The sequence below is a fragment of the Quercus suber genome, unplaced genomic scaffold (assembly GCF_002906115.3).
Source record: "Quercus suber isolate HL8 unplaced genomic scaffold, Cork oak 2.0 scaffold_122, whole genome shotgun sequence".
NCBI lineage: Eukaryota > Viridiplantae > Streptophyta > Magnoliopsida > Fagales > Fagaceae > Quercus > Quercus suber.
In genome coordinates this window covers 317,255-345,084 of record NW_027069587.1, presented here as the reverse complement: position 1 = coordinate 345,084, position 27,830 = coordinate 317,255, and the positions used below count along the sequence as shown (strand labels likewise).

The following is a 27,830-nucleotide window of genomic DNA, read 5'->3' as shown; positions in this document are numbered from 1 at the left end:
CATGTTAAACTGTTTAAGCTTCTTGAAACCCATTCCACCATTATGCTTTGGCTCACACAATTTCTCTCAGCTTAGCCAAGCTATTTTCTTCTCATTACCCTTCTGTCCCCACCAGAAGTTTCTTATCATGCTTATCAATTCCTCACATAAAGCATCAGGTAATTTAAAGCAGCTCATGGTGTAAGTTGGTATGGCTTGGGCCACCGCCTTAATTAGCACCTCTTTACCGGCTTTGGACAACAACTTCTCCTTCCACCCTACTAACTTGTTACGAAGCTTCTCCTTAATCTCATTGAACGTGTTCCTTTTATTTTTCCCCACCAACGATGGCAAGCCCAAGTATTTCTCATGTTGCTCTATTACCTAAGCTCCAAACCGTTGCTTTATCTCTTCTTGGATTTCATAGGGTGTGTTCCTGCTGAAAAACAAGGATGTTTTTGCCCTATTCAATTGCTGTCCCAAAGCTTGTTCATATACTTTCAGAATTTGTTGGAGGGCATCACATTCTGGCAGGGAGGCTTTATAGAAAATCAAGCTATCGTTTGCAAAGAACAGGTGAGATAATTTCGGGCCACTACGACAGACCGCAACTCCCTACAATACCCCATTTGCCACCGAGGACTTTATCAATGATGAGAGACCTTTTGCACATAAGAGAAATAAGTAAGGTGATAAGGGGTCTCCTTGGCAGATACCCCTTGATGGAACAATATTACCCCTAGGAGTCCTATTAATCTTAATGGACTAAGTGACAGTAGAGACACACTACATAATAAGACTACTCCATTTCACATCAAAACCCAACTTTTCCATTATTTTATCCATTTCACCCTATCGTAAGTCTTACTCATATCCAACTTCAGAGCCATCTCCCCAACCTTACCTCATTTTTTCTGGCTAATATGGTGCATAGTTTCAAAAGCAACGAGTACATTATCCGTAATAAGCCTGCCATGCATAAAGGCACTCTGAGTATCACTTATGATAGACGGTAAAATTTTCTTCAGCCTATTAGCTATGGACTTGGATGCAATTTTATACATCATATTACACAAACTAATAGGTCTGTACTCAATTACCTTCTAAGGTGTCTTTACTTTTGGGATTAAAACAGTGTGAGTTTTATTAAAATCAAGGGGAGAAACAACATAATTAAGAAAGTCCAATGCTGTTGCTGTGACCACCTCACCGCTTACATTCCAAAATTTTTGGAAAAAGAGAAGAGGCATGCCATCCGGGCCCCGTGCTTTCAGTGAGTACATTTGCTTTAAAGCCACTCTGACCTCTAACTCGGTAAAGTCCCTAGTCAGCCACTGGTTCATTGAAGCAATCACCTTTGGCTGGACTGCTTAGATCAAGTCAGAAATGTTTGTTGGTTGACATGAAGTGAATAACTCCTCATACTAAGCCACCACCACTTCCACCACCTTTTCATCGTCCTCATGCCAAACCTCGTTTGCATCCAAGATACCCTCAATGAGATTTTTTTGTTGCCATGTAGAAGCTTTTGCGTGGAAAAAACATGTGTTTCTATCCCCAGATTGTAGCCAGTTGAGTCTGGACCGTTGTCGCCACATATCATCCTCTTTATTAAGCCAACAATTAAGGTCAATACGGGTTCTCCTCAGTTCACTGTTAATCTCAGTAGAGGGGGGTTGGAGTTCAAGCCATTTAAGCCATTTTTGCAGTTCAGTTACCCTCATCCTAACATGCCCAAACACTGTTTTGTTCCATGCTTCCAAACTGCTTCGACACCTTTCTATGCAGCTCACCCACTTGCTCCCCGTGCTTACTAACTTCCTTTCCTCTCACGCCTTATGTACCACCTCTTCACAGCTTTGGTCCCTCAACCACATTGCTTCAAATCTGAACATTCTCCTGGCCTTCTTTCTCCTCTGGTTCGGCACCATTCGGTTTGAAACTGAAGAGGGAAGGTGGAAAACTTTTGCCTCAGGAAAGATGTTGAGCCACTCTAGAGTTGTCATTGCTCTGTCCAACCATTCCCTAATCTGCAAACCATCTGCACGCTGATATAACCACTAAATTTTGGACCAGAGAATCCCAAGTCTCGTAGCCCACAATAGTCAATGGTTTCAATGAAGTTCTTCATCTGTTGTCTCAGTCTATCACTCCCCCCCTCCTTTTCTGAAGCACCTGTAATTTGAATAGTTGTTAGCTTCTTTTAATGATGTAATATAAACTTTTGAAAGCTCTTAATTTTCCATAATATATCATAATATATATTAAGTTTTTTGAGTTATAAAATAATGCTAGACTATATTAATTTATAGTTTGTGGGAGGGAAGGATTCGAACATAATCTAGAGTCTATGGGCTTAGTTCGAGGATGGAAAAAGGCCCATTTGTGTGCCAATCCGAACCCAACATGTGGACGAAGCTCCTAGGATGGAAAATGAACATACCCATCATCTAAGGAGCCAAAGGAACAAATGCACCTTATGATTGCCTCATTTGACCACCTGCACCAAAAGACAGAGCACCATGGAAGACATTAGAGACGTGTAAGAAAAGAAGAGAGGAAAATCTGGGGAAGATAGCCATCACCTCCACATTCAATGCACTGCACCAACTTAGCTGATCGCATTAATGAGGAAAAAACACATGAATAGTAATTCCACAGCTTACAACACTCTCTAACACCTCCAGCAATGTCCTGATGGGATAAGCATCCTAATTACTACCCATAGACGTACAAGTGAAGGGCTAAGATACATTTAGAGGGACTATATCAGGGAAGGGCCCCCCCTCTAGAAAAAAGGGTTGGAACGATAGAACTTGAGCAAGAGGGAAGAGAGTATCAACTTGTATCAAGATTCGAGCAAATAATATATAAACATTGCATTCTTGGACAAGCCCGAGGAAGAGTTTATACTTGTTTTGTGTTTCTTTTCATCATATTAAGAGTCATAACTTCTTTGATTTCATACTTGGATCATACAAAGCATTATAATTGACTTAGCAAGCCTACTCTCTTATAAATTAATTGTGTTGGGTTAGAAATACCTAGTACTACTATTCTAAGTGGGCCTGGGGGCCATTTTTCAACTCTTCCATAGTTTATAACTCATTGTTTTTTGGATAAAATATTTTTTTGGTCCTTAAATTTTACCAAAAGTTTAATTTTCATCCCTAAACCTTAAGAAGTTCATTTTTCATCCCTAAACTATTGAAAAGTTCATATTTCGTCCCTAAACTATTAAAAGTGTTTTATTTATATCCTTATACTTTACTAAAAGTTTTTTAAATATCCTTAAACTATTGAAAAAAAAAAAATTTCATCATTATTTTTGTCTCTATACTATTCAAAAAACTTTTTACAAAGTTTAGAGATGAAAAAAGAACTTTTTGAAGAATAGGGACGAAAAATAAACTTTTAGTAAAATTTAGGGACCAAAATAATATTTTATTCTTGTTTTTTAGATAAAGCAATCCAATGATCCACTACACTAAACGATTTTTTATTGTGGGTTTCAATTAGCTCAATTGGTAAAATCTTTGATGGTTTAATAAGAAATCTGATGTTAAAATCTGCCTACATAAAAAATCGATTGGTATCTTGGTCTGATGATAAGAGCACAATCATTAAAAGTGGACGTCATAAGTTGAAACTCTATCATAAGAAAAAAAAAAAAAATTCTTTATTAATTAAATATGTATAATGCCTAAATATTTTTAGCGGACTTTCCACGAGCTAACAATTGGTGTAATATGTGTCTTGATTTAGTACTCTCTAGATTCTTGAAAATAATTTTCCAAATCACATGTATTTTGGGGCCAAAAAAAATTAAGTTACATTTTAAACTCTATACTTCAAGGGCAGTTTCAAATTAAACCTTAAAAAATAATATTGATACAAATGAATCCTATAGCTTGATTATTTTCACATTGAACATTGGACTTTTAAAATTGCATCGATTTAAACCCTCAATTAATTGTGAAAATCAAACTCCTAAATCAAATCCAAAAAGTTTAGAGTTTAAATTGAATATGATTTTCTTTGAAGTTAGAAAAAACTACAGTATAAGGTTTAATTCATAAAAGTCTCAAATTATAGAATTTATTTTAAAACCACTTGTACGATATATGGATTATGGCAAAACTTTGAAATATATATATATATATATATATATTTGATAAACAAACTTTGAAATAGTTATGTATGCACAAATGTACAATATCTTAGATTTCTCAATTAAATTGTAAATACACGATTGCTTTGATAAATGAAATACAATAATTTTTTTTATTTTTAAAAAATTAATAATTACAAATTTACAACAAGGATGAGAGATTTGAATTCTGAATATCATAGACAACAAAGGTGGCTTTACAGCCAGCCCAAGGGGTTCAAATGAACCCCCTGACTTGGCAAAGAACCAAAAATTATATATAAAATTTTTTTTTTTTGTTTTGACCCCTAAAATAAGATTTTAAACACTCTAACCCTTTGTTTAATCCCAATTGAAATAAGCTTGAATATAATTTGTAGGGTCAATTTTTGTAGCCCAAACCCAAAAGGTATGGGTTAAAGGCCCAACGAACCCAGGACAATGAATTTGGAGAAAGTGGGAGAAAGAGCTCGGCAGGTTATGAATTAAACAATGGTTGGCTAATGTACTTAAGATGGTGATAACATGAAATAATGCTTGAACAACTCCATGAGTGAATATCCGAAGAGATGTTTTATTGAGTGAACAGTAATTACAACGTTTAGAGCTACAGTGAAGCTTTTCTTTCTTCTCTCCTCCCTTTTTCCTCCCCCATATTATCAGGGACCCTTCTTCTTTATATAACGTCCTTTCCCATCATCTCCATCGTCCACCTGTTCTTCATCTGTGTATCTACTTAAGTACATGTCACGTCATGTGTTTACTTTAGTTCTTTGTGAGTGGCGGTAGCTGAGGTTACATTGTTCAGGGGTCTTCTCCACATAAATGCGGCCAGAAAAGCTGTTACAGTGCATTAAATACGGTAGTAGCAGTTTTTCCTTTAGATATTTCTTCGTTCTGATCATCTCCAGACCCACCAAGAACTTATCATTATCATTGGGATTGCTAGAAAGATCATTCGGACCTTCCATACGTCTGATTGATCAAGGCTATTTGTAACCGAGGAGTAAGACATTTTCGGACCAGTAGTGACCTCTTCGGACGGTAATCCCCCTCTACTTTTGGGCTTCTTGCCTTCAGATGGACTGTCCAACCAATTATTGCTCTTCGGAAATATAATACTCCTCAACATGGTGCCCCGGGCCCATTAAGTATCTCTGAGTTTTTACCCCCACATAATTATTTTAGTGCTATTTTAACAATAATTTTACAATAAAAGTTAAGTAACAAGTTTTAATTGGTTTCTATCTAAACCCACAAATGATATCACTTTTTTTTTATATATCTTTAACAACTTGTACTTAAATTTTGTTGTGAAAGTGTTGTGTCAATAGCTAGCTGTACTCTTAAAGTTGTTGCTTCATTTTTAAAAATAAATAAATCTTCTCTTCAGGTTCTAGCTTACTTTGCCATTAACTATAGAATGAAATTGTTTTTTCTACACTTTTCTTCTTTATTAGAAAAAAAAAATTAATCACTTTTTAGCACACAAGAATTACAATACTATTGACCTCCTAGAAAAAAATCTTAGAGCCGCCTCTGATAGACACTAGAAAATGTTAAGTGATTTTTAAAATTTTATCTTTTTCAAGGACAATTAAAACTCAATGTAACTATTTGTTTAAATTTTATTTTATGGTTTAACGTGGAATTAATTTCCTTTAAAAAAAAAAAAAAAAAAAAACAAACAAACAAACATAATAGCATAAGGGCATTGTCGTAATTGAACAATAAAAGGTAGCTAGGGTTGGTAAATAGGGAATTAGGGATGCGATCTGGAAGCGGAGGAAAAGGTCAGCAGCCACTCTATATATATAAGATCTCAATATTATACATTCCTGCCAATCTTCTTCTCTCGCCTTAATTTCGTTTTTAGGGTTAGGGTTTCAAATGGTTCCATCTGCAATCATTCAAAATTTCAGAGATCCATTCATTTTTCATAAAGGTTTTTCTGTGTTTTTTTCTTATTCTTAATTTTTGTTGGAATCAAAAGCCTCTGTTCTGTTTTAAGAAAAATGAGAGACAGTTTGTATGTCTCTGCGTTGAGGAGAACACCGAGGTAGAACAAAATCAACGGCCGAGATATCGTTTCAGTCGTCATTTTTTGGATTGGCGATCTGATTGTTGCTCGTCCACACTTATTTATTTATTATTATTATTTTTTTCTTTGGTTGAATCTGAATTTTTTTTTTGATATTTGAGAATGAATTGCAAAGAGAGCAAATGATGTACAAAAACAGATTTATAATTCTTCACTTTGAACCGATCGGAGAGCTCATATCCGTGCGGAAAGCTGTGGATACTGATGCCCTCTTTGGCAATCTATTTTTCGGTTAACATGAATATATATATATATATATATATACTTTATAATATTTTTAATTTTTGGTTTTCTTCGTTTTGTGTTTGATATTTTGTTGTAATTTCGGCCTTGATTGGTCTGTAGATGAACCAAGTAGTTTTGACCTGTTTTATGTGCTACTTTTTGCTACTTCATAGTTCATTAGTTCTTGATTACATATATAAATTTATCCTCTAAATTAGAGAAAATTATAGCCATAAAATATGCATCTTGCGAGGAAGAAAATACACTTCTTGGGTATATTTGAAACATTAGGAGATGAAGAGTGGAATCTAAACTCAGCATATGCATTAAGGACCTCATAAACTAGTCAAAATCATATTAAAATTCATACAACTTTTGTCCAATTTGCCTACAAGGGCTTATGTTGATGAATACTCGGGTAAAGGGGTTAAATAACCAAAATAGTAAAATATGGATATGTTCACACACAACGACAGAGATTTGTGCATATTATCTTATTTCATTAATAAATTAGGAAACCGAGGTAATTCACAAGATAAGATAGTAGAGAGAGTTCAAAAAGAAAGCTAATTATTTGAAGAACACACAACATTACATGGGGGGCCCTGTGTGATAATATTGGGCATTGGACCATGTCTCTTTTGTGCAGCTATGCTAGTGTCTCCTTGAACATGAAAATGATGTAGGGGACTGCCTCAGGCTGGAAAGATCAAACAACTCTATGAACCTTTGGTCGGACACTCTGGCCTTAGCAGCAGCAAACCTCTGGTACTCGTCGAAAACTGACGACAGGCACCATCGTTGCAATCTTCTTAAACATCCGACCAAACAACCAGTGCGATGCTGCACAAACCAAATAATAGCACATGACTATGAATGAAAAAAACAGAAAATAAAAATCAATCACAATATGATACCTTCCCTCTCTTGCAATGAATCAGGACTGGGTGTTTAGTCACATCTGGCATGGCAGAGCAGATAAAACGTGCATTACCAGAATGTAAAAAGAGCAAGTTATTCTACAATTTGCACATAAAAATTTAAATGTGAATGATACCAAGAACAACTCTGAGTGCATCGCGGATTTTTTCCTCAGGAATGTTTACAAAAGGCTCCTGCCATGGTATAAACAAATCACATACTGTGTGTGAGAAAAAGCTTCCATTGACATTAACAGTTTCTTATCAATAATTACTTGATCAAAGGAAGAACCAGTATTACAAACCTCTAAAAGGGAATTTATTAGTACATATCAAGCAACTTGCACAAAATTTGGTTATATTAACAAAAAACCCAAAGCATATTCAATCTTTTCAACAACCTCATCTAACCAATGAAAAATTCTTCAGTTTCTTTAAAAAAACACTTCAAGCAATGATACCATATTTCATGAAACAAACAAATCCAATCATTAAAAAAATAACCTCAAGACTTCCACTTCATAACGAAGTCAAGCAATATAACTACAACCATATAAGATTTGAACACCTCAAAAAAAAAAAAAAAAAATTGAACCCCTTTTTAATCAAGTCAAGATGCCAATAGTTCTTCTCCAATAACCAAAAAAAAAAAAAAAACTTTATGAAGTACGCTGATTGGAACCCAAATAACACCTACGAAAGTAGAGATTAGCACGTCATAGTTGCACTTCTTATATGAGTAAATAAAGAGGGCAACATCAATCACACCATGAATGATCTTAACAATTGTGAAAATTTTTACCACTTGATGATAAATTATACTGTTCCAAATTTTTTTATAAATCCTTTAAAGTAATGCCTGGTTAGTAAATACCTTTTTTTGGTCAACAAAATAGCGTGCCAGTCACTGCCTTACTAATATCATTATTAATTCATTATTATAAATTATATTATAATAAAATAAGTAACTAAACTCTAAAAAAATACTAAACTTAAAATTTAGCTAATTAAAATTTTAACAGAAAATTAGAGTCAACGATATCACAAACACAAAGTAAAACAAATATGAAAAACCGAACCTTACAACCATCGATTTCGAACGTGAACAGCTCAATCTTATTAGCTTTCAAGAATTTCTTGCTCACTTCAGGATATGGCTCCGTGCACAAAGATCTAATCAAAATCAAATCAAATCAAATCTTAGCAAAAAATTCAAAAAAAAAAAAAAAAAAAAAATTTACGAAACGTTTTTTGTTTTTTTACTTACATAACGGAACGGAGGCCTAGGGATTTCAAGAAGCCGAAATTAGCGTCATCGGGGAAACCGGAGCGGAAGATGCCATTATCGACCATCGAGAAATTCAGCGGCGGAATCAGCAGTTCCAATCCGTCTCCGTCGTTGACCGCGTCGGAATCATCCTCTCCGGTCAACGGAGGAGTCCTAGGAGAAGGAAGCGCCGGAGCGTGAGAGTTACAGACGGCGGGGCCGGAGGAGGACATCATCATCATCGACGACGGCGGCGGCGGTTCGATCATCACGGGGCGCACTTCTCCTTCTCCTCCTCCTCCTCCCCCTCCCAAGCTCTCAATCACCATTGATTTCGCGCCAAAAATTTTGAAAGAGAGAGAGAGAGAGAGAGAGGAAAAAAAAAAAAGTGTAAAAGAAAAAAAAAAAGTACTGTAAAAGTAAGGGAATCTCAGAGGAGTTTTAGTATATACAAGAGAGAATAGTGGGATATGGAATAATTTGGGATCTGTGTGTTTCTTTCTTTATCTTCGCTGGGTTTGATATTTTATAGGCAAATTGAAGCGTGGAGAGTAAGGAAAGTTCGAGTGGGGTTCTCGTGAGGAAGGAGACTAAGCTGGCAGTTATACTTGGGGAAGTAAATGAAAAATGAAAAAAAAATTACCAATGAAAATAAGACAATTGTGTGTTTTTGATTGGGTTTGAGGTTTGACCGTGAATTTGGTGCCAAAAATGTCAAACTCAATTTGTTAGGAATTCGAAAGTTGGGAAAACACTTTGTGCCCTTTGGTTGCTTCGGTTGATTTTACACGTGCATGTGCCAAACATGAGAGGAGAGGGATACACATAGGACGATTAAGATGTTGTACTTTGTTTTTTTTTTTTTGGTTGTTGAGATGATCCAAAACTTTAATTTATTCACTTGTGCTTGTTTGCGTCGGTTGATATTTTTATATGTTCATGCGTCGTATATATGACAAAGAGTACACATGGATGTTTTGTAAAATATGTAACAAGATTTTTTTTTCTCAAAAAAAGATATTAAAATACTAGTCTTACAAGTAGTTATTACTAATTATTAGAGAATTTTATGGAGTGAGTAATCGAGAAGAAGTGTCAATCAAAATCTTTGAAAGATTTTTTTTGAGGTAATCCAAAGTTTAATTTATTCAAAAGATACTCTGATTTTAAGGTAAATGAATAAGATCTTTTTCCAACGTTTTGGGAGATTCGTTGGATCTATATTTTTCTAATTTTTGAGGTAACAATTTTATGGTAGTTTTTCTTTAGAGGGGGAGATTTTTGAATTACATAGATCTCACAAATTGTTAGGGGTGTCAATGTTCGACTCAACTCGCAAACACGACACGAACCCAACACGTGTTTTTTCGGGTTAAAGTTGGGCTTTAATGGGTTTGGGTCAACCTGTGTAACCAACAATAGACACGTTTGACACGCTAATTTATTTGTGTCAACCCGAAATGACCCACTTAACATAACCCATTTAACTCATATGACAAATAAATATTCATTTTATTTTAAATTTGTCAAATACCTTTTATATCCAATATATATTTTAAATTTAAAAAGAAAAGTAAGTAATTACAAAAATTTACAAGTGATATAATTGGAAATTGAAACTTTACAAACCCTAGATCTCTAAACCCTACAAAACCTAACTCTCTAAACCTTCTTATAAATATCTTTTTCTTCTTTTTTCTTCTTCTTTTTTTTTTTTTTTTTTTTAAATTTCAGCCGTACTACTCTTCTCACACCTACAAATAAATATTCATTTTATTTTAAATTTGTCAAATACCTTTTATATCCAATATATATTTTAAATTTAAAAAGAAAAGTAAGTAATTACAAAAATTTACAAGTGATATAATTGGAAATTGAAACTTTACAAACCCTAGATCTCTAAACCCTACAAAACCTAACTCTCTAAACCTTCTTATAAATATCTTTTTCTTCTTTTTTCTTCTTTTTTCTTTTTTTTTTCTTTTTTTTTTTTTTTTTAAATTTCAGCCGTACTACTCTTCTCACACCCAATTCTCAAACTCAAAATGTCAACTCTCAAACCGCTTATTGCTCTCTCTCTCTCTTTGAAGTGTATGTACTTCTTTTGAAGTGTAAAGAACTTTATTTTTAGATGAATGTTATATTTTTGTTGAACTATATTATTTTGATTGTGGGTTGAAGACTTGAAGTGTATGCACTACTTTTGGGATGTAAAAGAAATTATTTTTAGATGGATGTTATATTTAATATTATGCAGGTTGAAATGGGCTGTATTACATTCATGTTAACCCAACACAACTCGTTTATTAAGCGTGTCAAATGGGTTGGGTCAAGTTAACCCGCCTTATTAACAGGTCGGGTTAGGGTTGAAGGATTATGATACGATTATTAAATGAGTCGGGTTAGGATTGAGCTATTTAGTCGAATACTCCTACCTCAACATGACATGAATCCGACACGCTAACCTGAATTGACACCCCTACAAATTGTACTTCTAAACCCAGCAAATTGATATAAAGAACCCCAAGTTTATGTATACAATAATACCCTACCATGTTTTTATTTACCAATGTTTTTTTTTTTTTTGGGACCAATTGAGTTTTCTTGGGAGCATTAAGAGGCACAAGCGTGAAGATTCATGTTTCTCATTTTGGCAGTATTCTGTCACTAGGGAGCACTAGCAACGTGCCTCTTATTTGGCCGTATTCTATTGTATTCACTAGGAGGCACAAGCACCATGCCTCATAGTTTGGCTGTATTTTTAAGTCAAGACGTGTCACAGACTCACAGATCCACAATATGCTTTTATTATGCTTACATGTACAATGACTTTGTTGTTATTGTTGTAAGAATCTGGTGTCACGCATAATGTGAACTTTCTAAAAGGCTATGTTCTATCTTATTCAAATTTCAATTATTAGGGGAAGCTAAGGATACATTATTTGACTCTCTCAGTCGAAACTCTAATATCTTCTTTTTTTTTTTTTTTTTATTTGGATCAAGCCGGAGCTAGAAATTTTTTGTTTGGGGACCAAGTTCCAAAACTAATATATTTATCAAGGTAACTCCCCACTTGTATATACACACTTTTTTTTATTATATATACACGTACACACACACACACACACACTTTTTTTTTTTATTTGATTTGTTATATTTATACACACCCAATAAAATTAATTTTTACCATTTTCATAGTGAAATTCTTAAAAAGTTTCATTTTCAATACAAATTATCAAATTTTATACTAAAGTAAATAAAAAAAATCTCTTAATTGAATTAATGAAATTTTCAAAAACATGAATGATCTAAAACTTGGAGGAATAAGTTAAGTTTTGAATATATTTGAAGCTATCTTACTTTAACTCAGTATGTGGCAATTAAAGAGACATTTTATGTCCGTTTGGGAACAACTTATTTAATTTTTTGCTGAAAACTTTTAGCTGAAAGTGTGTAAGAGTATATTTGTATCTTGAAATTTTTTTGAAGAAGTGACAAAATGTGAGGTTTTAAAAAGTTGTACATAAGTTAAAAGCTAAAATATGAGTTTATAATCTGATGCCAAACACAACCTTCATGTGTAGCTTTAGTGACAAGATTCTTTTTAATCAGTTAATAACTTGTTAATCGCTATATAACAGGTTGAAAAAAACAGATTCAAACATGTTTAGTGCCAAACTTTATCAAATATTTAATAGACATAAGAGCACATTTTACAATAAAAAATAAAATTGCAAAAAATAAAATTATATCTCTATAACTATTAAACCAACTATTTTTTTTAAGAGGATCATTGGATTAATTCAAATATTTGGAAATGCCAACTCTTATTTTTGTAAACTAAATTTTGAAAACATTAAAATAATTATATATATTAAAAAAAAAAAATCAAAATTTGAGGGGCCTACATAGCTCTGCCCCAATTTGGGATCCATATGATCTGCTTACAAATTGTTATTCATGCAGAAGAGTGAAGAGGATTTAAACACAGCATGTGATTGGGTGCTGCTCAAGCTCAGCAATTATTGATTTTTTTGTGTAAAAGTGTAACACTCTCTTAAATACTTAAACCCGGCATTTTTTTTTTCCTCTTAATTTGAGATAAAAATCCTACTGTAACCTAATCTAAGTGTAAATACATGTAAAACTTTCTCCTAAAAACTTAAACTCTAACCTTTACCCCTCTCGCGTCACAAAAACTTAATGAATAAAGTCAAGTGACCATTATACTAAAGCTATGCATGGAATTTTCTGATCCCATTTGTTAATGTACAATGTACAGCATGTTATTGGGCGGTGGGCCGAATACTTAATTTTTCAATTAGCATTGGTCATAATAGGGCAACTCTTAATAGACCTAAATCTGATACCTTTTCTTTTTTTTTTTTCTTTTTTTTTTTTGGGTGCTAAATCTGATACTTAGCTGTGATTACTTTATGTTAGAACTTCGATTTTGTATAAATCATTTCATGTTTTAACCTGATGCGCTATTGGTCCAAAAGATTACCTGAAGTGTCTGCTCATCAGGGAGAACAGGAAAAAAAAGTTATAAATCGTAAATGATCTGCAATTGCTCAGAGAAGTAATGACATACAAGTTTTTTTTTTTTTTTTTTTTTTGGCACACTAAATTGGTTTTAAACTTCAAGAATGGGGCCGTCAATCTAACCTGCCCACTGCACAATCAATACTATATACAAGATTAATACCTAGAGGATAGATTTAATTCTATACAATGAAGATTTCAAAAAAGATAAAGGTGTTTTTATTCCTCATTCTGCAAGAACAAGGACTTTAATTGTTCCTTGGCTATTTGCAGTCAACATTGTTGGGCTATCACTCTTCCAACAAACAGCACTAATGAAGTATGATCCTATATCATCATCATCGTCTATTTCTGAAGAACCAAATCTATGCCACGCCATTGGTTTGGAGATAGCCTGCAAGTAATAATCAAAATTGAGTTACTTCAAGATTGAGGTCATAACATATATGTTCTTTAGATGTATTGTTTCCTAACCTTGTGATAAACAAACACGTCATTTGTCTCACTGCCACAAGCTATGAATTCACTATTAACTGTGAGACCCACAAAATTCTTCTCATTCATGTGGCCTCTATATGTGCGTGGCTGTGAAAAAAGAAAAACAATTTGTAAGCTCGTAATTAGTTTGGACTATGGATATCATTGAGATAGAAAAACAGGTTTTTTTTTTTTTTTTTGAGAGAGAGAGAGAGAGAGAGAGAAGTAGAAAGTGTCATGAACAGAGCCATATCAATTTAAATCTAATGCAGTCACAGCCCCATTAAAGCTACCATGAACAATTATGACTAAAAAAGATAATTTCCTATTTTCGGCAATCCCCTACAGACTATTGCTCTGGCTGCAACAACTACTAGTGTCTAGATTATCTCCAAATATTGTTAATTTCAAGAGTCTCAAAATTTAATTTGACAATGTGAATTATTAATGAAGCATTAATAAAGAGACTGAGATTATGAAATTAGATGAAAAAAACAAGAGTGCACATACTTGGAGCTCAAAATGGACATTCAAAACCCGAACAATAACTAATAGTGTCCTGAGAACTTACTGGCAAATTTTCCTGTACGTCCCACACGCGCAATGTGCTATCAGTAGATGCAGAAGCAAGCTCATTGCTAGACAAGAATTTTACATATGAAACAGCTTTTTTATGCCCACTAAACACGTGCAGTGGCTGGCTGATATTTCTCAAGTCATAATAGTGAATGTGATGATCTGCAGAACCCACCTGCAAAACTCCCAAGTATTAGAGGTTATACTTGGATTTAATCCAGCTAGGTTGCCAAATCTGATCTATGAGTTCTTCTGATTTAAATTTCAATCAAATGTGAGTCAGGAAGGCATTATAAAAAACCACTGTTCTTTCAACAGTTATTGAAATAAAAGAAAAAGAATAAACAGTGAGTATTAGCATCAACAATTTGAAGAAACTTGTATCTAGATAAAAAAAATATAAAAAAAGAAGCAAGCAGAAAAAGTTTGAGGGAAACATACTGCCACATAAATGCTTGACCCAGGATTATACTTGACAGAACAAATATTCGCTTTCGTGTCGATGTTAAGAACACTTGCTTCTTGCTGTGTGCACCAAATTTTGACCTGTATAATACCATATTAAATGAATTCAAGCTGAGGCTACTTTTTAAGCATAACACCAAAATAAGCCCACATCAATATTTTATGAGTTCAAAAAAATAATAATCCAACTTGAGAGATGGGACTTCCAAATGGACATGGCTAAACGACTATGTGAAAATGCAGCTAGCTCATCTTCTTATTAAGGACACTAAAACGGATTATAGTGTTTCTATGTATTAGTTTGCATGAAACAGAAGAAAACATTTTTCACAGGAACATAATTGGCTTGGCATACAGATTTGATGCATTTATCTTGCCACAATGATGTTAAAAGCATGCCTAAAGCTCAAAGCTTGAAGCCCCAAGGTCTGAGCACTTCACTTGGCAAAAACAAAACCTCATTTAATGAAGCATACTTTAGGCACACTTTTTGGTGCATTTTGAAGAAGCACAAAGCACACTTAGGGGTGCTTTTTTTTTTTTTTTTTTAAATTATTTTTTATTGCTAAAAAAGATACGAATCATTAAAATTAATTGCTTGATCTTGAAAGAAATAACATGAACCATAATTTACTATACAACCACTATTCTTAAGGTGGTGTATCACATAAACAATTTTTTAAATTACACGTCAAAAGACACAAACAAGATTAATTTACTATTCTTGTGCTTTTTGATCTCTGATTTTTAGATGTATTTTGATTGAACCATATACATCATTTGATCATAACTATCATGGTTATATATTATAAAGCATAAGAGAATTATATAAAATGTTATGTTTAAACTTTCTACATCTAGATTATATTATTTTCCATTGATAATTGTTTTCAATTAACTATATAAATAGTTTAAGAATTGAAATAAAATTAGTAAAATTTGAACTTACAAACATCATACAATTGCACTTGCCTAATAGGTAATGTATACAAATTTTGAGTTTGATATTTTTTTTCCTACAATATGTTATGAATATTTCTATTAAAATTTGTTAATTTTATATTTGAAAAATGTGTATTTCACTTCAATCAAGAGCATATAAATAGACCATCTTGGCAATGTCATGGCCAAGCATTGGACTCTTTCCATGAAGATAATGCAAGTGGATTGACTAAATTCTAATCTAAAAAGAAGTTGTGACCATAATTTAGGGGCCACATGGACTGAGAACTCCCCCCCCAAAAAAAAAAAAAAATACTAAGTGCTTGTGTCCAGATCTGTCTGAAACGTCCTTTGTCCTTGATTGAATAATAGGCTATTTGAACTCAAGAAACTTCCCAGACTTCCTTGAATATATTAATAACATCTTTGATTCTGACAGTCCACACATTTTACATGGCACACCTATAACTCATCAATTATCAAATTTATATCTCTATTTCATCTATACTACCTTGAATATGGCACACCTAGAACTCATCAATTATCAAATCTCTCTCTTTTTCCAAAACACATATTACTATACAGCTCACCAAGTAGCACAATATACTCCAAATTATCCATTTCGAAGTACCTTGCAGTCATCACTGCCTGAAACAAGCATTGAGGGATCAGTGCGTGAAAAATCAACACTCCAAGCGCGCTTTTCATGCTCCTCATACTCCATCACACTCTGGAAGGAAAATATTCATGTTAAAGAAAAGGTCTACAACTAGAAGCTTGGAATGATGACCCAAATTATATGATGCATGTACACAGATCAAGCTGTAGGAGCATTTTATTTGTTGGGATAACTGATATCATATGTTACATAGTGACTAAATGAGAAAAGGAGAAGCATTACTACCTGTCGAGTGCTTACGTCCCAAACAGTCACTATCCCATCATAATCACTACTAGCAATATGGTTTTTAGTGTACTTATTCCAGCTCAAGCAACTCAGCTTGGATCGCGTGGGCATCTCTACAATAGGGCAGTGGACATCTGCTGGTTCATTCACCACCTAGAAGCGATCACAAAGGCAATAGTAAATCAATCAAATAAATATAAAAATACAATTTGTGCAAATTAAGGAATTTTTTTGGGGGTGTAATCAGCAGCTCACAGTGCCTAATTGAAGAAGCCTAAATCAAGAATGTTAAGCTTAAGTAGTTGGATAATCACAACAGTAATAAATGCTGAATATTTCCAAGATGAATGGTAGTGAGTTTTTTGATCAATCATATTAGAAAAATAAATGATCTACCAAGAAAAGATAAATAAACAAAATACTGCTGTATCCATTTCATATTAAAATGTATGTTTTTATATTGGTAAAACCCATGACCTCACCCTTCACCTTGCATTACAAGGAGAGGAGGTGCCACTTATGATAATTAAGGAGCTTGTCTTTGAGGTGTCCTCATCAGCTCAAAGTGCCTAACTCCCTATTCAAAGAAGCCTAAATCAAGAGTGTTAAGCTCAAGCAATTAGATGATCGCAACAGTAATCAATAATTAATATTCCCAAGATGAATGGTAGTGACTATTTGATCAATCCAAATAGAAAAATAAATTATCTCCCCAGCAAGATAGATAAACAACATACTGCTGTATCAATTTACATAATTTTTTTATTGCTAAAACCCACAACCTGACCCTTCACCTTGCTTTACAAGAAGAGGAGATGCCATTTGAGCTAGAGCTCAATGACTTTATAGAACGTAAGAAAGCAACAAAAACATGATAGTAGAAAGTTGAGATCAACTAGGCCAATGTATTTAAGAATGTTAATAAAAATATGTAAAAGAAATGGCATGCAAGACTGTTTTCCATATTCCTTCCTAGAGAGCTGTCTGAAAGAAACAACAGACCTAAATGGCATGGAAGACTGTTTTCCATATTCCTTCCTAGAGTGCTGTTTGAAAGAAACAACAGATCTATCATACACACCCAAAATAAAATGTCCAACACTTACTGAGGAAAACTCAAAAACCTTGATGCGCCTTGAAACACCAGCAGTAGCAAACAACTCATCATCACGATCAAATTCTATACTGCAAAAAATATGGTGGGGATTTGAAATTCAATAATTAAAAGTGTTAAGAAACGCTAAATAACAAGAACTTGGTTGCATTGCATTGACAGCTAGAAATTCCAGAACTCAGTTTGCTTGTTTTGTAGTTTTTGCATGATTTGGTAGGTCATTTAAATTTCCATTTAAAAATGACTATGGCCATGAAAACTTCATGTTTAAATACGTCAAAGTAATATAAATATAATTAATGGTTATAGTTTACAAACCTGAGATGATAAAAGAAGAATCACTCTGAGCAGATTTTCTGACCCTAGGGTTTGAATGAAAGTGTACAATATGTAAGGCATTCAACTTACCTTGACACAATATTGGCAGCATGAAAAAGGTCACCATGCCTAAGTTCAGCAATGACCCTTAATCGACTATATCAAGCAACAAACAAGTGTTATAAGCAACTAAAGAAAATAATGTTTCCCAACAAGGAAATGAATACAAAAACTAAAATCAATGCCACAAAATGTTGGTACCTGTATCGTGTAAAGGTGGACAGCACAGACTGAAAATCATCAAGAGAGGGATTATAACCTTCTCTACTTAAGGTATTTGGGTCCATTTCTTCCTGCTTGTCTGATTGTCTGTTCCAAATTCGCCGCTTTTGCAAATAACACTCTTCTAGCTCATTGAACTGTTGCAAGAGAGGGTAGAAAGAGTAAATTACATGTATAAAATTAAATATAAACCATCATAGTAATATTGAAGTCACTAGGCCATTCATCTATAGTACAGATCAATTTACACAATTTCTCAAGGCAACATCAGCCAACTTCTAAGCAGTCTTAGTCTTAGTAGTAGTTATTCAAGAAGCATAAGTACGTGTATGATACGATATGGGATATGGTGATATAGCAATTCGCGAAATATTAGGATATGATACGGTGGGAATACATGTATTAACTAATTATTAAATTTTATTTTTATTTTTATATATTGCTAAGCGTTTATTTTTAATAAATTGTTAAGAATGTATCAATTTAAGAATAATAACGGATAATAAAGTGAATCCATGGCCATTAAATGATGTTTAGTGTGCGTTTGGCATGGCTTAAAAAGCTAGATTTTTTTATTATTTAGCTTATTTTTGTTACTATTCATGAGTCCCATTGCACTTATTTGTACTATTAATGGATCATACTGTACTATTTCAACTACCTTTTAGCTTCATCTACAATAGTTTTAGTAAAAAGTTTTCAGTTTTAATTAAATAAGCTGTTCCCAAACAGACACTTAGAATACAAACCATAATCCAAAAGAGGAAAGAGTAAAGAGTAAATAAAAGATAACTAAATAAGTGTTCAACATTGAAACTAATATATAAAAAAAATAAAAATAAAAATCCATAAGTTTGGGTCTCCCACTATCCATATCTAGGCCGTACCCTGGACATATCAACGTTTAAAAAAAAAATAATAAAGTAAAAAAGTAAAAATGCTGGGACACATGCAGAGATATCCCAAAAGTATCAGGTAGGATACGGGTACCTGAGTAAAATGGAGTATCCATGCATCCTATTCTTAGAAGGTATAATTAGGGTGTTTGGCCAACAGAATGTATCAATAAAGCAGCTTAAGGGACTTTCCCTCTGAAAGAACAGAAAGCCTACATCTGGCATCAAAATTCAATACAATATAATAAATTAATAATCCAAATCTTGTCTGATGGACCACAGCCAGTACACTGTCACACAGTGGCGGCTCCAAGAATATTTTCTAACAGGTTATTCAAATTCGTGTTAAGAGATTGACAATGACCTTTTTGTAAATAATATTTTCTTATTTCATCTTGATCATTAGGATGTTAAGATAAAATATTTTCTCGTAACACAAGATCCAAAGGAAGATTTTTTAAGCCAACACAAGTTTTCTTAAGAGATGAATCTTAGATAGGAGATAAATCTTGTGGTACGAGTGATTTCCTTATGTAAATATTATCCATAGTATTAGTAAGAGAATAAAGGATAAATTATAAGTTCATTGATCATATTGTTTCTTAGTATAATGATATTAATTATTGTTGTTAAGATTAATTATTGTTGGAAACCAAAATTAATTATTACTTAGAATACTATAATTTATTATTTATTAATTTTTATTTTACTCTTTTCATTTCTTTCATTTAACAATTAAACTCAACTTTGACAATTTATTACTTTTTGTAAATCATTAAGAAGAATTTTTGTTGTATCTTTAGCATTACTCTATTAAGAATTCAATAAAACAATACAATCATTTAAAAAAAAAAAAAATTGTCTTCACTCCCCGCTATCCCACACCCTACTTCCACTACCTTGTACTTAATTCTCTTTTAGTGTTTATAAATTACTCATTTTTGTTGTTGGGCTTGCTTTTTTTTTTCTTTCTTTTTTTTTTTTTAAGATTTGAGATCAAATTGGTGTTTTTTTTTTTTTTTTTTTTAACAAAGGCCAAGATAAAGGTTGGTATTGAATTGGTTTGTTGTTGGGCCTTTTTTTTTTGACAGGATGCTATTGGGCTTATTTTATAACGTTCAAATTTTTATTTTTAAAGTGGTCAAAACAAAAAAATTAAAAAAATATATTATATGTAATTTTTTTTCCAATGTGGTGCTGCAACTGCTATAAGAGCATCTCCAACAGAGTATGCATAGTCAAAATATAGAGAATATGTGCTACTGTTCATGCTCTATATGCTACTGTTCATGCTCCAGTAACTTCTCTATATCCGGAAATTTTTTTTGCTAATGAACAGTAGCCCATCAAGTTTGATGGACTACTATTCATTCTTCAAATCATTTTTTTTTCTATTATAATAATTTGGTGTTGAATAAAAAAATGTTGGAAGATGTGTAGTTGTTAAAAAAAAAAGAATAAATAATGAATGAAGAAATAATATTTAAATAAGATAGAGAATGGGATTTCATAATCTGTTGGAAAGTGTATTTGAAAAAGTTGGTAGATAAAGGTAAAAGTCATTGTTCATTCTCCAAACAGTACAAAAATTTGATAAATCTACTAGAGATGCTCTAAGATGCTAAAGGACAGGATAATAGGATAACTCAATTCAATGTACCAATTAGAAGATATAAAAATATCTGTAAGATCACTAACCTGTAAATGGACCCGCCTTTTTCTTGCTACAGCTGGTGCTGATGGAGAAACAGATTGCAAATCTAAACCACTGTAAACATCCTTTCTTTGGATTGATTGGGAGCTCAGTTGAACCTTTGCATCAGCTATCTTGTCCTGTGATCCCATCTGCCCTTGTAAAGAGTGGGCACTGCAGTTACTGCCACTTCCTTGTTTCTCAGTAAACAAACCCCGCGGTCTTTCTGTTATAGTTTCCTGATTAAGCATCCACAGTTTTACTGAGAATCTCTCTTTTGCCCTGTAAAGTTCTGTTCTAAATCTCTCTACAGCATTTACGTCCTCCTTTATAAATTGGAGATCGGCTTGTATCTACACGGTAATCAGAAGACAATCAATTTACAAACTAAACCTGAACCGAAATTCAACAAATAATACTATGGCAGTCATCTAACAATGAAACAACAAAAATGTTTGATGCCATGTATGCAGCAATTACAACTAAAGGGTCCCCAATCCTCCCAGAAACATGTATAGACTGTAGAATTCTAATTTATGCATCTTGAATAAACAAGCAATAGTCACTTGTGGGACTGCAGGAAAGAGCAGTTAAGACAATCGTAGCACATGGCACTCAGAGGGTTCTCCCCAAGGTTCAGATATTCAAAGTTCCAGATACCTTAGGTTTTTTAAAGAATTAAATAAGCACCTGACTTCTTCAAGCATGCTCCACTTGACCATAATCCAATACCTCAAAAACTCATATACAATAGAACGGATGATTTCTGATATTCAAAGAGGTCTAATCTTTGACTCTATTATTACCCATTAGGTACAATCTGCAAGTGGCAACTCCACATGCCTCTTATGGTTCCACAACCAGATACTCCCACTAGAAAACATTGACATAAAACTAGGAAATAAAATAAAACTAAGGCACAAATAAATAAAATCAAGTGCAAAGACCTCATTAAGCTCTTCAAGCTTCTGTTTCCGCAGGGAATGTAAGAAGTCAAGCAAGATCTGCATGTTTGTCTCAGCTTCTTCTTGCTCCATTTTTCTCTTCTTTTCTGCGAGGAGAGACAGCAGGCCATCTAGCTCCTTAATTGACACCTTGCAGCCCTGTCTAAGATCACAAGAAAAAGTTAATAAAATATAATGAATCAAGCATAATTATGTAGTTAGAATAGATTTTTATAGTGAATGAAAACAGATGTTAGTGATAATGCATCCATTGATACAGCTGACAAGTAATTTAATTGACAAACAAAAAAATAGGTCCCAACCACCAAAATAAAAAATCCGCAGGCAACGTGGAAAATTTCTATATATTAACTGACCTGTTGTAATCCCTGACGAAGATGTTCAAATGGGGATGCAGATTTTGCTTTCTGACGAGCAGAATTTTTCTTCAATAACTGCAAGGTTCAACACAGATCAGTAAACAAGCAGTACTTTGAATTTATCAATGTCAAAATAGTAAGACACTAATAATGTTCAAACATGAGAGCGAGCAGTCAGATACATGAAGCTCAGTTCTACTTCCTACTCGATAATATCCTCTCTCTCTCTCTCTCTCTGTTTGCAAAAAATGCATGTCCAAATGCTTTCTGTTATATCACGAGCTCTAAATTTTTTTTGTTAGTTTCTGTTCAAGTCTTTATTGGCTATGACTTAAAGGCTCTCAAGACAGTGAAAAAAACCACTATCAAAATTTGGGCTATGATATTGTACACCATATAGAGGGTAAATTTTAAGAGAACATACCATAGATATGATAGACAAAAGCATACAATATAATATTTTACAGATTATTAATGGTTAATGAGATTCTATTAATGGTTAATGAGATTCTGAAATGGTGGTTATCATAAGATGCCAGCCAAATTTTCTAAGATTATGGACAATTATTTGAGGTGATATAATTGTACTAATTCTGTCCTTTCATCTGATTAGAAATATAAAGGAATAAACGATGACAAAATCACTCCAATCCCTAAATCAAACTATTAATAAAAAGTGGCATGTAGGAATCAAGCATAATCAATATCATCTGGTGATTTGGGCTAAGGTTTGTGATCCTCTTCTGTCTGGAGGTTTGGCTATTAGGAGCTTGAGGCGCTTCAACAAGCATTGTTAGGGAAGTGGCTGTGGAGGTTTGGGCTTGAGAGGGATGCGTTATGGAGGAGGGTGATTGAAGTGAAATATGGACGTGAATGGAGGGGGATGGTGCGGCAGATCTGATGCAATATGGAAGTTTGGCCTACTTTATCAAGTTACTTCCAGTTTGAGGTAGGGGATAGTTCTAGAGTAAAGTTCTGGTAGGATCGATGGTGTGGGGATAATTATCTTGTAATGTGCTTTCTGGAATTATTCAGGATTTGTCATGAGGAGGCTAGTGTGGCAGATCTGATGCAATATACAGACACAGTACTCCATTGGGATGTTAATTTCTTAAGAGCCATGCAGGATTGGGAATTAGAGTCATTATCGAATTTTATGTATATGATCTATGGTGCATCAGTGAAAGGAAGTGGGCAGGATAAATTGTGCTAGAAACCTGAGAAGAACAAGGGATTTACGGTGCGTGGTTATTACAGGGTTCTCCTTGACAATGGTGTTCAATCATTCCCTTGGAAGAGTATATGGACATCAAAGATTCCTTCTAAAGTTGCTTTCTTTATTTGGAGTGCAGAATTGGGGAAAATTTTGATGATTGACAATTTACGGATAAAGAATGTGTGGCTTTTGGATTGGTGTTATATGTGTAAATGCTAGGGAAGCAGTTGACCATCTTTTACTCCACTATCCTATAGCTAAAAAATTATGGTCCATGGAGTTGGGTTTATTTGGAGTTTGTTAGGTGATGCAGCAGTCCATTGTTGAGTTGTTAGTGTGTTGGCAGGTCATTTTCGCCATTAATGGAATGGTCATTTGTGGTTGGCAGCCCATTGCTCAAAGTGGTGCATATGTAGGGAGAGAAACAATTGGTGTTTTGAGGACACAAAGAGAGCTATGCCTGATCTCAAATTAATTTTCTTTAGAACCTTGTTGGATTGGATGTCAGTTTTGCGTAATCTTCCTAAATATTCTTCTTTTGATTTAATAGATTCATGTAATTTGCGTGATTGATTGTATGGTCCCCACATGTATACTTCCAGCATACTTGGGAGACTATTTTGTTATAATAATAATAATATCCTTACTTATAAAAAGAAAGGAATCAAGCATAATCAAACTAACAATTTTAGCTTAAATTTCAATAAGAACAATCACAGCCACGTTCTGATGTCAAAATCAAAATTTAAACATATGCAACACGAAAATAAGCATAATAGTTAACGTTAATCCAATTCTAACTGAGCTTTATTTCTCTAAACTTGATCAAATTAACATTTACACCGGAAAGTCTTCAATCAAATGCCAAGAGACTGAACACTATTTCATTCTAAGAAGCATGGATACTTCAAAACCCCCGGCGTATCCGTGTCGGACATGCCTGGGACACTTTTGCATGCATTTCCTCATTCTATTGGGAAAAAATTTTTTTTTTTTTTCTTATTTATAAAGAATTCCTTTTAATTTTAGGTATGCTTTTAAAGATTTTGATAGTCATTTATTTTGAAAACTTATAAATAAACATAAAATATGCCTATAAATCAATAAAATATACCTAAAAATATATATATATATATATTAATTATTTAATTAATTAATCAATTGTAATATCCCAACTTGTCGTGCCCTAATTTTTCAAAAAAATTTCATTTTTAGAATTATGATTAAAGGATTAAATTCACAAATTTAGCTTTTGGGATGAATTGGTAATTTACCATCAGTGTCCGAGTCCGTGCTTTGTAGAATTTGGAATTTTGACCTTAATTGGTTTTGGACTGACATGGAAAATTAAATTATACTTTCTGAATATTAAACATAGCAGTTCCAGATCGTCAACAATGAATTGAACAGTTCAGCATTTCGTCATTTCATATATATTTTTCCCACACATATTTTCTCAGAAGCCAAACAGAGAGACCATACCTTATCGAGCAGGAAATTAGGGAAGATGTGATTGGAGGTGAGGAAATGAGAGCAACAAGGACAATCGGACTTGTTGTTGAGGTGCGTCACAATGCATATGTAGCAGAAGCTGTGCCCACACGCGGTGAGAAACGCGTCCCTTATGATTTGCATGCATATCGGACACAACATCTCCTTGTCCACGTCATCACCACCACCACCACCACCACCACCTACAACTACCTCCGCTTTCTCCGCCGCTCCTTCAGCCGTCGGTTCCGGTGGCGGTTGAGCTTGTTGCTGTTCCGGTGTGGCGGTGGTTCGGCGGTGGGATCCAGTGAAGTCTCGGCTTTCACTGTGGGGACCAGTGCGCCCAATGAAGTTGAAGTCTCTTCCATTATTTTTCTCTCTCTAAAAAAAATTTATGATTTTCTCGCTCTAGAAATGAAATGAAATTCGGTGTATTTGAGTTTTTGAAGTGAGAGTGTGGATTTTGATTTTTTTTTTTTTTTTTTTTTTGGGAGGAGTATCGAACTGGCACAAAAGAAGAAAAGGAATGGGAATGGAAATGGAAAAGGAAAACGTCGAGTCTGTGAAATGACTGACTTGTATGAGTGGAGTGGTGGTTTTATGCGTGAGAGAGAGAGAGAGAGAGAGAGAGAGAGAGAGATTTTTGTGAGGGTGGAAACGGCCCACGTTAACGCGGGCGTTTTCCTTTGATTGATTAATTTATTTATTGGTTCAAATTTTCATACGACGGCGTCGTTTGTTTCTGTGTTGACTGTTCACCTACTTTTGTTATTATTATTTGAAAAATGCTACAGGAAAATGATTAATAATTTATTTTAAAAAAATTTATGAAAAAAGAAAAAATGTAATTAATATTTGAATATATTTTTTTTATAGATTTTTCAATAAAGTGGTGTCGAAACTTTTCTAAAACTTGAATCTAGACCTTTTGGATAAAGCGATCAAATTTCGATCCTTATTAATTGGACTAACTCTCGTCGGCAATGTTAACCTACTTTCATTAAACCTACAACTACTCTTCTTTTTTTTCTTTTTTTTTTCTTTAATTTAAACCCCACATTTTTTGTCTTGTGACAATCAAAGCATGCTGTCTCGCTCAGCTGCTTTAAATTCTACCTCAACAAGAAATTTGGCACCAAGCTCCTATGGTTTTAGGGAACAATTATTAAACCTTATACTTTTATGGCTTGTTTGGAAGTTTAGAGAGGGAGGAGAGTAGAGGGGAGTAGAGGGAAGGAGAGTAGTGGGGAGGAGAGTAGAGGAGAATGATTCACCTCCACCTTATTTGGATGTTTTTAAAATTAGTAAGGGGGAATGGAGTAATTAGTCATTCCCCTTGTGTAATTTTGTTAATATAATAAAGGTAAATTAGGTAATTTACTTGGTCAATAGTTTATGTACTCTACTCCCCCTCTAAATCTCTCTAATTTGGGGGAATTAAAATTGGGGGGGCTAGAGGGAGTCCAAACCCCTCCAAACCCCTCGCCCTCATTCTTTAAAAAACTTCCAAACAAGGTAATTGTATTACTCTCACACCCTCTACTCTACTCCCCCTCCTTTTTTAAACATCCAAACATGCCATTAGTTCTATTAATTGGAACAATCATAATATCTTGTTTGACTCCATTAAATTCTGCCTCAACAATAAATTTGACACCAATACTCACGCAAGAAAAGGGAAAAATAAATTGTATGACTCATTGTATTATTTTTCTCATAGAGAAAGACAGAAAAACATTACCAAATGGACAATTTCATTAAGAAACTATCATTATTCTCTCTCCCTTTGAATAGAACATCACAATTGTCTTCAGAAAAAGATAATATCCATATTTATGTGTATTGACAACACATTCCTCACCATTAAAACAAATTTTAACAGAGTGGGATTGAGGGTTTCAAAAGTATGGGATTTAAATCAACACAATTAAAAGTGTGTAATTTACTTTGTAATAGGTATAAAACTATAGGTTGCATATAGATTTGAGGATTTGAAGTATAATTGTAGTATAAATTGTTTGATTATAAATATTATATCACATGATGATGTGAAGTTCATAGATTTTGCTAAAAGAAAAACTCTTATGACGTAGGGATTTGAAACAACAACTTGCCCCTAGTCATTTTAAAATCTGGGTGTTATTTCAACCCATATACTAATATTAATTAAATACCTTCATAAATTTAATTTTATATATATATATATATATATATTATTTCATATTCAAGGCATCTAACCAAAAAATTGAAATTGAAATACTTCCTTTTAAATTACATTTTTTTCCTATAAATATCCCATTTTATAACTTCTATTTTAACCTTAGGGGCAAATAGTCGTTTATATCTTGCGGGCAAGATTCTAATTTTAACCTTTAGACCTTTGATTATTTTTCATAAAATGAATCTTGAGGATTCAACTATGAAAACAACGTGTCATAGGCCTCAATCGGACCATCCGATCATAGGATACTGTAGAATCAAAATTCAACAGTTTGTATGCATCCATGTAATTAAGGCTGAATCACGTGGGATTTAGGATAATTAATTTTAAGTGGACTATCAATCATTCATTTGAAAATAAGACAACGTTTAGTTATAAAATTAGTTGTAACTTAAAATTATAAAATTGGTTGTAACTTAATATCGTTTTATTAGAGGTGAATTTTGACAAATTTACCGTTAAATTACCTTTTTTTTTTTTTTTTTTATCTTTCTTGTTTGCAAAATTTTTTGAAAATTTTAAATCAATAGTTTTATTATCAATAAATTGTTTAAAAAACTCTCTTTTTCTTTTTACCTACTATTGTATCTCTCACAATTTTCTTTTGCTCTCTATATTTTTCTCTTCTCTTTTGCTTGCCCTTACTCACGCAGTTCTTCAAGACTGCACTTTTCCTCACACTCTAGGACTCCTCTTCACTCTTCTCTTCCGCACCAAATGG

General features: G+C 33.5%; 2 protein-coding genes, 1 long non-coding RNA gene and 1 other non-coding gene across 4 annotated transcripts; 1 reads left to right on the top strand and 3 right to left on the bottom strand.

Moving 5' to 3' along the window:
* Positions 1 to 1,131: 1,131 nt before the first annotated feature.
* On the bottom strand, positions 1,132 to 2,482 carry LOC136068566 (uncharacterized). The gene is made up of 2 exons (XR_010629929.1): positions 2,423 to 2,482; positions 1,132 to 2,154 (listed from the first exon to the last, which is right to left on the bottom strand). It is a non-coding gene; the product is annotated as an uncharacterized LOC136068566 (long non-coding RNA).
* A 3,656-nt stretch (positions 2,483 to 6,138) lies between these two features.
* On the top strand, positions 6,139 to 6,267 carry LOC112018949 (small nucleolar RNA snoR111). Its single transcript, XR_002883639.2, has one exon. It is a non-coding gene; the product is annotated as a small nucleolar RNA snoR111 (small nucleolar RNA).
* A 667-nt stretch (positions 6,268 to 6,934) lies between these two features.
* Positions 6,935 to 9,224, bottom strand: LOC112018947 (tyrosine-protein phosphatase DSP1). Its single transcript, XM_065775927.1, has 4 exons — positions 8,643 to 9,224; positions 8,455 to 8,548; positions 7,513 to 7,570; positions 6,935 to 7,298 (listed from the first exon to the last, which is right to left on the bottom strand). The coding sequence occupies exons 1-4, from the start codon at positions 8,969 to 8,971 to the stop codon at positions 7,204 to 7,206; spliced, it is 576 nt and encodes a 191-aa protein (XP_065631999.1). The 5' UTR covers positions 8,972 to 9,224; the 3' UTR covers positions 6,935 to 7,203.
* A 3,964-nt stretch (positions 9,225 to 13,188) lies between these two features.
* Positions 13,189 to 25,547, bottom strand: LOC111997408 (E3 ubiquitin-protein ligase COP1). Its single transcript, XM_065775926.1, is given in 14 exon segments — positions 13,189 to 13,581; positions 13,662 to 13,772; positions 14,236 to 14,415; positions 14,682 to 14,786; positions 16,279 to 16,377; positions 16,552 to 16,707; positions 17,661 to 17,739; positions 18,077 to 18,142; positions 18,248 to 18,405; positions 20,863 to 21,210; positions 21,805 to 21,960; positions 22,179 to 22,256; positions 24,880 to 25,167; positions 25,170 to 25,547. Coding segments are annotated over 14 exon segments (2,079 nt in total). The 5' UTR covers positions 25,257 to 25,547; the 3' UTR covers positions 13,189 to 13,413.
* Between the last annotated feature and the right edge of the window lie 2,283 nt (positions 25,548 to 27,830).